The 12,733-nt window shown below is 42.4% G+C and overlaps 1 protein-coding gene across 1 annotated transcript in view; it reads right to left on the bottom strand.

Moving 5' to 3' along the window:
- The window catches only part of LOC107121551 (chromosome unknown open reading frame, human C5orf28), a 12,905-nt gene extending 432 nt beyond the window's left edge, over positions 1 to 12,473 (bottom strand). The window contains exon 1 of the mRNA XM_015424474.1: positions 12,162 to 12,473. Coding sequence (XP_015279960.1) covers positions 12,162 to 12,473 — 312 coding nt within the window. The remainder of the gene's footprint in view (positions 1 to 12,161) is intronic.
- Between the last annotated feature and the right edge of the window lie 260 nt (positions 12,474 to 12,733).

The following is a 12,733-nucleotide window of genomic DNA, read 5'->3' as shown; positions in this document are numbered from 1 at the left end:
GCCTGGAAAGGACTCATTTGTCCATAACAGTTCTGAATGCCATTTTGGAATGTGTCCTCTACATGTTAATATCACACATTTCGTCATTTTTTTTACTTGTGTAGTACATTTTCATCCCCCCTTCCTTGAAGCAGCTCAGGGCAGAGTTCTTTTTTCCCCTTCACTATTTTATCCTTGCAAACCCGTTAGGTAAGTTAGAGTGTGACTAGCCTAAGATCACTCACTGAAGATCCTAGGCAACCCTATCCACTTTGCCATATCAACTCTATTTGTGTTGGACCAATTGTTCCACATACTGAACTAATTTTACTATTTATTTCACTGGATTGCTTCACTTTGCAGAACAGAACAATACTTGCCATCTCCTTGGGTAAGCACCTCTCACTTTTAACAGTGAGTTCCACCCTATTCCAGGCACACCTGGGAGATTCCGAAGCAGAAAAGGCCAGCATACACATTTGAGTGGTGGGAGAACATGGCTCATAACTCCAATTCTAAATGTCCTGGAACATGGGAGTTTCAAGATGATCAAAGATGCGCTGCAGAATGCGGGATACATGAAACCATTTGTAAGATGTTACCTTGGTTGGGTGGCCTGATGGTTGTGTCCCCCCTAAATAAAAGTGACCAGGGGGTGTAGCCCACTCAAGCCATCCAGGTTCTTGTGCAAGGAGTGAGCTGACACAGCCACACTCAGCATGGCTGTAGACAGATGGTTAGTTCAGGGAGGCAGTAGAGCCTGCCAATCAGCTGGGTGGCAGGGGTCTTTGTCCTGACAATTGGATGCAGCAAAAAGTGCTGAATGCTCTGGGGCTTTGTGCTGGTTTGGTTGCCTGGACTAAGGTGGACCTGGAAGTGCTGGGTCTCCAGTGAATAGGGGAAGATGGGGGATTCAGCACTGCCTGCAAAAGGAGAGCAGTTTGTGTCAGAGTTCTCTCAGCCCCACCCACCCCACAGGGTGTCTGTTGTGGGGAGGGGAAGGGAAAGGAGTTTGTAAGCCACTCTGAGACTCCAAGTGAAGGGTGGGGTATAAATCCAATCTCTTCTTCTTCTCCTCCTCCCAGGCAAGACTGAGGAGGACTTTCCTGCCAGCTCTTCAGACCCAGAGAAAGACAAGGTCCACATCAAGGCAAAGGAAGGACTGGAAGATCAAGGTGCAAGAGGCTCCTCCCCTCTGGAAGCTGAGGCCTCTGTGAAAAGTTGGGTGGGGCACTAAAGGACACTATTGCCAAGAAGAGAAAACTGGACCCAGCAAAACGTTGTAATTTTGAACCCTGGTCTATGGACCACCACTGTTAGTTAACCAAACTTCTTTGTTCAGAAGCAGTATAGCTCCAATTACAGAACAGACACAAACATCAGAGGTTCTGGTAGATCACTGTTGAAGACAGAATTCTAAGAAATTGATCTTTACAGCCAGGTGGAAGGCAACTTTTAACAGTAACCAAATGATGCACATAGTACTCCATTCCAGATTAATATAATAAAATTGTTTTCTATTTTCAAAGTTGACTTTTCAGTAAGTCTATATATTCATTCTTCAGTTAAAAATAGATAGGAGTCTTGTGATACCTTAAAGACTAAGAAAAATTATTCCAGCATCAGCTTTGTGGACTCTGCGAAACAAATACCTATGCTGCCTGCTGCATGTGAAGATCTCAGCTGACCAAAAAGTGCATTATTTTGAGATGGGGTAGTCATATAAACCCTCCAGGATTTGACACCTAAAGCATGTCATTATTTGGACAGATTGCAGAGCCCATTATTTCTAGAGCCACAAAACCAGGACACGGGGATTTGCTCCACCTTTGTTCCAGACAAATGTTGCTATTTTCTCAGAAGATATCCTGAGCAAATCCTTGCATAAGCAAGCAAAAGAGTTATGTTCTGTGGTCCTTCCCCATCTTTCTGTGGTAGTTAATGGAAAGAGCTGGAAAGCAACTGATAGATAATGCAACAATTAATGTACTCTCTTTGCATAATGAGCAGTGGTGTACCTAGCCTATTTGGAGCCCAGGGCAGATACGTAATTTTTTAACACCACCCTCTATTTTTTTGCCATTAAGTCACAGCTGACTTATGGTGACCTCATAGGGTTTTCAAGGCAAAAGAAATCTGAAGGTGATTTGCCATTGCCTGCCTCCACGTTGGCCCTGCTTAACGTCTGAGATCTGATGAGCCCAGGCTACTCTGGGGGGTATCCAGGTCAGAGCCCCTCCTCTATACATCAAAATTACTTTCATCAATAATCATGAAATAAAATGAATAATAATAATAATCATGGCCAGAAAATAGATTCAGGTGAGTAGCCATGCTGGTCTGAAGCAGCAGAACAAAGTTTGGTCTTAAAGGTGCCACTGGAGCCAAACTTTGTATTCAATGGCCAGAAAAGCTGATAGTGAAAAATTTCTTGTACTTAACTTCATATATATAATCATGATGACAGTAAAAAAATAATAATCCAACATGCTATTCCATTACAAGAGCCAGAGTGGTACAGTGCTTAAAGTGTTGGACTAGGATTTGGGAAATACAGATTCGAATCGTCAATCATGTCATGGAGGTTTGCTGGGTGACATTGGGCCAGTCACATTACTCTTAGCCTAACCTTGACCTGGATAGTCTGATCTCCTCAGAACTCAGAAGCTAAGCAGGGCTGACATGGAGGCAGACAATGGCAAACCACCTCCACACATCTCTTGCCTTCAAAACCCTACAGGGTCACTGTGACCTGATGAAAGAAAGAATTCCATCACACCACTCACATTCTGAGCAGCTACTCGGGATGGCATTGATAATGAACAAGAAGTTTGTATAATATTCCCGTTAGGTTACCTGGATTAGGGGAACTGGAAAGAAGCAACTTCATTCACAAAGCCAGTGTGGTGTAGTAGTTTGACTGGGATCTCGGAGATTCAGGTTCAGAATCCCTACTCTGCCATGAAACCTTGCTGGGTGACCCTGGACTTGTCACTCTCTTGGACTATGAGTTGTTGTGAGGATAAAATAAAGGAGGGGAAGACAATGTTGCAAGTTGCTTTAGATTCCTGACACGGAGAAAAGGGGGTATAGATAGCTAAATGAAAAAATAAATAAAAACTCACTGGAGGAGGCTAGAGGCAATCGAGTGTCCCCCCATCTGACAACTCTGTGCCACTGACCAGAGGCCTTTACACCCTACACTTAGCTTTGTACAAGACTCCAAAATACTGGGTACAACCCCCCCACATGAACCTGAGGAAACTGTTCACTGGTCTGGACTTTTAGGGAAAATTAGCAAGCTCCCCCAATTCCAATTAGTCCAAAGGTAAACCCCTGAAATATGGATATGTAATAAGGGAAACCTTTGGTCAGCTTTCTATGTTGGGTGTGGGGTAGGGTTTGGCTTCCTTTTGCAAGAGAGGCATGACCATTAAAGAAATCTTTTTTGGTTCTTATTTCTTTGTTTTCGTTCCCTGATTCTTCTCATGTTCCTACCTATGTGCACTCAGACTCAGCCATTTAAAACTGGGTCTTTGCTATGAGAGACTTGCTGTGCTTCCTTCTCTTAAGGTTGCTGATCAGTTCACTCTGCTGAGAGTAGGGGTGTGTGCATGGCTGCTGTGAAGAGAAAAGGAACTCACTGAGTTCCCTTCAAGGGCAAGGAAGGTGTTTTCCCTATCATGCAAATGCACGCATGGTCTGTCAGCAGAGATCCAGGATCATCCTGGAAGGTCACATACAGTTAGTTGGTGGGAGTTCTACCCAGGATAAGATTACTTCATGTAGGTGTGAAGAAACAAAAAACTTGCAGGATCAAGGGCCCATATAATGAAGGAAATACAGGGTGAAATGTTATTATATGATTTTCATTTTACACAATTACATCGCACCATGTACTTCCTGCATTTTATGGTCCCTTGTCTATGCAGTTTTTCTGCCCCCATCCCTTCTATATAAAATGCAGTGAGGATCCTTTTGTAATATCTGAAGAAACTAGATCCAGTCTGCAAAAGTTTATGCTGGAATCAGGGTGGATTTGATTTAAATCATGATTTAAAGCACTAGTCAGTAAGACTAGATTTAAACTATGGTTTTCTACATTAAAATACTTTCTTGCTGGTATAATCTTAAGTGTCCCCATTTTGCAACATTGTTTCCCCCTGCCTTACCGATAGTTAGGAGATCAAATCAGTCAATTCTGAAAGAACTCAACCCTGACTGTTCCCTGGAGGGCCAGATACTGAAGCTGAAGCTCAAATACTTTGGCCACCAAATGAGAAGGGAGCACTCAGTGGAGAAGACCATGATGCTGGGAAAGACTGAAGGTAAAAGAAGAAGGGGACGGCAAAGGATGAGATGGTTAGACAATGTTATCGATGCAACGAACATGAAATTAAGCAAACTCCAGGGGATGACGGAAGACAGGAAGGCCTGTTGTGTGATGTGGTCCATGGAGTCATGAAGAGTCAGACTTGATTGTGTGACTGAACAACAACAAAGAGGAACTTCATTAAAATATTCCCAAATTGGATCTCTTTTATGGCCTGCTGCCATTAAATATGATAAACCTCAGGCTATACACACAAAGATCTCAAGACTGGTGAAGTATTCTGCTCAAAAGGCTTCACTTTCGTTTTTACTGCTTGTCCTTCTCTTCTCACACTTCGCTCCTTGTGCAGATCTATTCCACTCCAAACAATCTTCTGTTCATTGAATTTAAGAGGAAAGGGGTTGATTCTGTGTACACAAATTTGCAGAGGAACAATGGAATTATGGTATTTTCCTCAACTCTGTATGTTTATTTTATAACATTTTTGCTGCGAAGAAGAGGCATGTGATCTCTGCAGACACAAATTCACAGTTTTGAAAACTGCAAAACCAAGCATCTGTGATACAGTCTAGATAGATTTTTCCTCAAAAAGCAGTCTATTAAAAAAATCTGATTTAAATTTTTAAAAATCCAATTTTTAATTTTAAAAAAACATTGATTTTTATCCATCCTGGCTGGAATAAGATTTTGTTCATTTTTAAGGTTCATTTCTGTTGCAAAAAATTAACACAGCTGCCCCTCTGAAACCCCAGCTACAGCCTTTGGCCTGTTCCATCAGATCACAATTTAAATAAGCAGAAAATACACACATTTCACAAGAAAAACTGAAATAAAAAATCCAAAATGTTAATTTAGCACGTCAGTCAAGATACATATTTGGGATTAAGAGGGAGAGAAGGTATCAAGATGAAGGACTCTAGGCAAATGTCATATGTAACTATATTCCTTATGAAGTGTGCCATCTACTGGCAGTAAGTGAGACCTAACAGTATCAATATCATTTGGTTTAAAATGATCTAAATTTTAGAGAGTCAATGTGCACTATTTTACTTACTAAAACCTTCCCCTCTTTTTAAAAACCAAACATCCTTACAAAATGTGGAAAATTAATCAATGAGGAAAAAATAATTAACAGGTCTTTTAAAAATACAATGAAATGTAAATTTCATTTTTATCAATCTATCCGGTTGTATCTTTATCAATTGTAAATTCATAATATTCGAACACTGAAGATGAACAATGGTTTCATAACAATAAGCCTCATCTAAATTCCACATCCATGGGCCTTCTCAATACTGATTTAGCATATTAAAGCTATGATGCTTAAACCAACTGTTTTGAAACAATTCTACTCGACTGTCTCAGTCTAATTGCATTCTGGCTGGTCAAGACTAGCATGGCAACCAAATCCCTTTATGCTATCAGAACACACGGTTCTGCCAGTTTATGAAATCCATCTCTAGCAAGCACACTGGAATATGTAGGGTGATGACACCCTCTCTGTTAATCATATCCAATCACAAACCTGATGCTTATTATTCATCACTATCCCTGTATGTGTCCTGACTCTTCATGGGCAGGCAGACTTATGATGACCCTATGTATTAGTGAACTCCAAAATGTCCTATCATTAACAGCCTTGCTGAGGTCTTGCAAACTGATGAGATTGTAGTTAAAGAGAACAGTGCACCTGTGTATGTTCTGACAGTAATCAGCAGACAGTGATCTCCTTTCATGTGCCTCCATGATGGGATAGAGAGGGGGTGGGGGTGACAATGGCACTAGCATCACTATGTCTATAGGCTTGCTGCTACTGGTGCATAACGGATGAAACAGCTGAATGGCTTCCTACTGCCCCCTCTCCACGGCTATTGCCAAGAGAGATGAGCCAAGCAAACTAATATAGGGGAAGCATGACTAGACAGGGCAAAGCAGCCAAAATTAATAGCATCTTAGAGTCAGTCACCAATTGGCTGTAACAACTATGCTCTTAGGCATATGTGTGGCACTTCTCTGTGCTTCTCCTGAGATACCACAGTGAGGGAAAACTTGTTGTTGTTGTTCAGTCACACAGTCAAGTCAGACTCTTCGTGGACCACATCACGCCAGGCCCTCCTGTCCTCCAAAGTTTGCTCAACTTCATGTTCGTTGCATTGATAACACTGTCTAACCATCTCATCCTTTGCCATCCCTTTCTTCTTTGACCTTCGATCTTTCCCAGCATCAGGGTCTTCTCCAGTGAGTGCTCCCTTCTCATTTGGTGGCCAAAGTATTTGAGCTTCAGCTTTAGTATTTGGCCTTCCAGGGAACAGTCAGGATCTCTCAAAAATCAGACTCTGCTGATCCACTGAACTCCAGCTCCATGTATGATCCCTTGAGCACTGGTCTCTATGACAAGGAATCCTGGGTCCTTTAAATGGGTTAGGTGGGGTGATGAGGAGATGAAAAAGGGAGCATGTCATAGTTTAGGTCCTCCAGAGACTACAAAGGACCTTTAATTTATCTTTTTCCCCTATACGTTCCCATAGCTGTGTGGTAGTTCTCTGGCAAGGGGCGGAGGCTCGTATTCTAATCTCAATAATTCCTCCTAAGTGGGGTGGGGTGTCAGAGAGAACAACACACATAGGATCCCAACTATATTATAGCAACTAGAAACCTCCGTAACTGTTGAGGCAATTCAGCTACAGTTCCCATTAAGCCGAGCCTAGAAGGGCTAAGCCGAGCCTAGAAGGGCTCTCTCATGGATCACAGCCTTGACGTGGCATGGGGGCTTGCGTGGTTCGATGAGGCTGCGGGCTATGCTATGGAGGACCACCCAGGATGGAAAGGCACAGTGGAGAACTCAAACAAAATGTGATCCACCTGGAGAAGGAAATGGCAACCCACTCCAGTATCTTTGCCAAGAAAACCCCATGGACAGTAACAAAAGGCTAAAAGATACGATGCTGAAAGATGAGCCTCTCAGGTCGGAAGGTGTCCAATATGCTACTGGGGAAGAGCAGAGGGCAAGTACAAGTAACCGCAGAAAGAATGAAGTGGCTGGGCCAAAGCTGAAAGGACGCTCAGCTATGGATGTGTCTGATGGTGAAAGGAAAGTCCGATGCTGCAAAGAACAATACTGCATAGGATCCTGGAATGTAAAATCTATGAATCAAGGTAAGTTGAATGTGGCCAAAAACGAGATGACAAGACTGAACCTTAATATCTTAAGAATCAGTGAACTAAAGAGGACGGGAATGGGCAAATGTAACTCAGAAGACCATTATATCTACTACTGTGGCCAAGAATTTTGTAGAAAAAAATGATGTGGCCTTTGTATTCAACGATAGTGAGAAAGGCAATAATGGGATACAATCTCAAAAACAACAGAATGATCTTGGTATGAATCCAAGGCAAACCATTAGACATCACAGTAAGCCAAGTCTATACCCCAACCACTGACACAGAAGAGGCTGAAGTGGACCGGTTCTATGAAGACCTACAACACTTCCTACAATTAACTCCAAAAAAAGATGTCCTTATCATCAAAAGGGACTGGGATGCTAAAGTAGGAAGTCAAAAGGTAAACAGAATAATGGACAAGTTTGCCCTTGGAGAACAAAATGAAGCTGGGCAAAGGCTAACAGAGTTTAGTCAAGAGAACACGCTGATCATAGCGAACACCCTCTTCCAACAACCTAAGAAGCGACTCTACACATGGACATCACCAGATGGGCAACATTGAAATCAGATAGACTGTATCATTTGCAGTCAAAAATGGAGAAACGCTATACAGTCAGTAAAAACATCATTGCAAAATTCAGGCTTAAACTGAAGAAAGTTGGGAAATCCACTAGGCCATTGAGGGTTCATCTAGATCACATCCCTTATGAATATACAGTGGAGGTGAAGAATAGATTTAAGGGACTAGATTTGATAGACATAGCGCCTGAAGAACTATGGATGGAGGGTCATGATACTGTACAGGAGGCAGCAATCAGCACCATCCCAAAGAAAAATACAAGAATGGAAAGTGGCTGTTTGATGAGGCTTTACAAATAGCAGAGGAAAGAAGAAAAGTGGAAGACAAAGGTGAAAAGGAAAGATTTACCCAACTGAATGCAGATTTCCAGAGAACAGCAAGAAGAGATATGGAGACCTTCCTGAATGAACAATGCAAAGTAACAGAGGAAAACAATAGAATGGGAAGGACTAGAGCTCTCTTCAAGAAAACTGGAGAAATCAAGGGAACGTTCCGTGCAAACCTGGCCATGATAAAGGACAAAAACGGCAGGGACTTAACAGAGGCAGAAGAGATCAGGAAGAGATGGCAAGAATACACAGAAGAACTATACAAGAGGGACTTCAATGTCCTTAACAACCATGACGGTGTGATCAATGACCTCGAGCCAGACATCCTGGAGTGCAAAGTCAAATGGGCCTTAGAAAGCATTACTAACAACAAAGCTAGCAGAGGTGATGGCATCCCAGTTGAGCTATTCAAAGTCTTAAAAGATGATGCTGTTAGTGCTGCACACAATATGCCAGCAAATTTGGAAAACGCAACAGTGGCCACAAGATTGGAAAAGATCAGTTTACATTCCAATCCCAAATAACAGCAATGCCAAAGAATGTTCAAACTATTTCACAATTGCACTCATTTCACACGCTAGCAAGGTCACGCTCAAGATCCTACAAGCTAGGTTTCAGCAGTACGTGGACAGAGAACTGCTAGAAGTACAAGCTGGGTTGCGAAGAGGTAGAGGAACAAGAGATCAGATTGCCAACATTTGCTGGATTATGGAGAAAGCAAGGGAGTACCAGAAAAACATCTACTTCTGCTTCATTGACTACGCTAAAGCCTTTGATTATGTGGGCCACAACAAACTATGGCAAGTCCTAAAAGAGATGGGAGTACCAGACCACCTCACATGTCTCCTGAGAAACCTGTATAAGGGTCAAGAAGCGACAGTTAGAACCGGATATGGAACAACTGATTGGTTTAGCATAGGGAAAGGAGTACGACAAGAATGTATATCATCATGCGAAATGCCGGCCTGGATGAACCACAAGCCGGAATTAAGATTGTTGGGAAAAACATCAACAATCTCAGATATGCAAACGATACCACTCTCATGGCAGAAAGTGAAGAGGACCTAAAGAGCCTCTTGCCTAAAGTAAAAGAGGAGAGCGCAAAAGTGGGCTTGAAATTCAACATCAAAAAAATTAAGATCATGGTATCCGGCTCCATCGCTCCTTGGCAAATAGAAGGGGAAGTCATGGAAGCAGTAACAGACTTCACGTTCCTGGGATCCAAGATCACTGCAGATGGTGACTGCAGCCATGAAATTAAAAGATGCCTGCTCCTTGGGAGGAAAGTGATGGCAAACCTAGACAGCATAATAAAAAGTATAGACATCACCTTGCCAACAAAAGTCCACATAGTCAAAGCAATGGTATTCCCAGTAGTACTGTATGGCTGCAAGAGTTGGACCATAAGGAAGGCCGAGCGTCGAAGAATAGATTCTTTTGAATTATGGTGCTGGAGAAAACTCTTGGGAGTCCCTTGGACTGCAAGATCAAATCAGTTAATCCTAAAAGAAATCAACCTTGACTGTTCCCTGGAAGGCCAGATACTGAAGCTGAAGCTCAAATAGTTTGGCCACCAAATGAGAAGGGAGCACTCACTGGAGAAGACCCTGATGCTGGGAAAGGTTAGGGCTCTTTAGCTTGGAGAAACAACAATTGAGGGGTGACGTGACAAAGGTTTACAAAATTATGCATGGGATAGAGAAGGTAGAGAAAGAAGTACTTTTCTCCCTTTCTCACAGTACAAGAACTTGTGGGCACCCAATGAATTGATGAGCAGTAGGTTTAGAACAGATTAAAGGAAGTACTTCTTTACCCAAAGAATAATTAACACGTGGAATTCACTGCCACAGGAAGTGGTGGCGGCTACAAGCATAGACAGGCTCAAGAGGGGATTGAAGAAACATATGGAACAGAGGTCCATTTGTGGCTATTAGCCAAAAGGTATAGATGGAACACTATGTCTGCCGCAAGTGATGCTCTGTATTCTTGGTGCTTGGTGGGGGGGGGGGCACAGTGGGAGGGCTTCTGAAGTTCTGGCCCCACTGGTGGACCTCCTGATGATACCTGTGTTTTGGCCACTGTGTGACACAAAGTGGATGGGCCATTGACCTGATCCAGCACGGTTTCTCTCATGTTGTTTTTATATGTAGACCAAATGAAAGTTCAGTAAAGGAAAAGCCATCACAACGCAATTAATAAAGTGAGCATGCTGTGTGTGCAAAGTGGATGAGGACAGGAATGGCCCCATACAAGTCAGTGAATCTCAAGTAACTCAAGAAAATCTTGCATTCTGAGAGGATCCCCAGCTCCAAAGGGCTAATTATGCATGCTGCCCTCATGCTACCACTTAACATTGGCAGAACACAGCAGTATGTGCATGCAAACGCTCAGTTATTAGGTCTGAGGAGAGCTTCTGTTTGGCCTGGAACTTAACAGTGGTGGGTGGGGTAAGGAACAAAAATGAACTCATTCGTCTTCACGTTCCTGCTGCCTTCAGCCTACCTCATGCCCAGGCTCTACAGTGGATTCAGAACAGGAGAAACACAAGCAACAACCTCCCCCAATAGAAAGGACATGAACATCTTGAGCTTGCTGCAGGTGTCCTCAAACACCAGGCAGGGACGTCCTTTTTTCTGGACTGAAGGCACAGGGGAACAGGATTGTGCACATACTCTATTTAGGCCCCTGAGGCCAACTGCCACTATGGCCCCTGTGCTTCAGCTGAGAAGAGCCCTGCATGAATTGTGGGAGGTCTCTCTAGTCTGGGATCCAAATTGGGATTATCGAAGAAGGTATCTCAGTGAACAGTAGCTTGAACCAGGTGCTTTCTGACCCTCTTTCCCACATCTCAGAATCTTTGAATCTGTGGATAGGTTTTTTCCTTCAGACTTTAAAGGAAGGGGGATAGAGTAACTGGCTTAAAAGGCAACCAGCCTCTAAGGCTAATTGCACACAACCTTTAATTGTAAATAGTCAAGTCATTTCTTTCCATATAAAACATGCCATTACAGTCACAACATAAGCAGCATAGCATAAAAATAAACATGTTTAAGGTCATCTATATCGTGTGAAGCCCAGATTTAAAAGACATACTACTTGATTTTCAGCTGTGCCCTCTCAAGATCAGTTGTTTGTTCTCATTTCTATTTGGACAGCCATAGCTGTTTCATCATAAAATTAAATGCAAAATACCCTTCAGTTTGGATACTAAGTGAAATTAGGTCATCAGCTTCTTTTTCATCAAACTCAGCAGAGGTAGGAGGAAATTAGCAAATGGTCTGAATGGAAATCTGCCCTTCAACCTACTTCAGTTAGAAAGGTGGAATAAAATGTTTTAAATAAAGAAACAAAAATAAAGCCTCAGGCCCACCAAATAACCAGAGTGCAAATGTTAATCTGCAGCAGAATTTTACGATGCAATCTAACTAAGTATACTCAAAAGTAAATTCCATTGAGATCAATGGTACTTACTCCCTAGTAAGTGTGCTTAGAATTGCAACCTTACAGTGCAATCCTAAAAACACTTTCCTGGGAATAAGCCCCACTGAACAGACATGAGCAGGAATCTGAGTAGACATGTTTAGGGCTGGTCTCTTAATATATTAACTCACATGAAGCTAACAGTCCTAACTACTGGTGTAAAATAAACTGTCCATAGACTTCCCCTAAAAAACCTTTGTGCAAAATTAAATGTCAATATTTCTACTAGTCTTTAGAGTGAACAATGATGTCCAAACATTCAGTGCTATATAGATTATGAAGTTGTGGTTCTGCTTACCTTTAATGAAAATGAGCCAGCTAGGATAAAGTGATCCAGGTCAATCACAGAGGAGAGGAAACCAGCAAAAATTACTTCCAAAAAGTCGCTTTTCTTCTTGAGTCCAATCACTATTGCCCAAGACCACAAACCCACAACACCATGCACAGTGTTATCAGAGAGTGCCCGCAACCAGTCATTTTGCTGAATGAAAGAAAACTGCAGAAATCTATCTGCTGCAAAACAGAAAATCCCCAATCCTAGGCTTGAAACAACAGAAGCCGTGCTGAATGACTGGAGAAGAGCATGGGCCTTTTCAGTCTCAGATGCCATAGCAAGCAACATGTCTCTATACACAAAATGCCTTCAGGATACATATGGCCCATCGTCTGTTAAATCTTCAGTCATTCTGTAATCAGCATAGAGAAAACTTAATGACAGCGTTTATCAGCACGGAAAATCCCTCTTTAAAAGAGCAAAGTGATGACGGTTCTTCCCCCCCCCCCCCAATAAATAAGAACACTCTGTAAAAAGCAAAATCTGTATATGTATAAAGAGAAATATCACACTGTAGCTCTTGCTGTTCCAAGGAC

The sequence above is a fragment of the Gekko japonicus genome, unplaced genomic scaffold (assembly GCF_001447785.1).
Source record: "Gekko japonicus isolate JY-2015 unplaced genomic scaffold, Gekko_japonicus_V1.1 scaffold82, whole genome shotgun sequence".
Taxonomy (NCBI): domain Eukaryota; kingdom Metazoa; phylum Chordata; class Lepidosauria; order Squamata; family Gekkonidae; genus Gekko; species Gekko japonicus.
The sequence above is the reverse complement of the archived record's forward strand: the minus strand, read 5'-3'. Positions and strand labels throughout refer to the sequence as shown.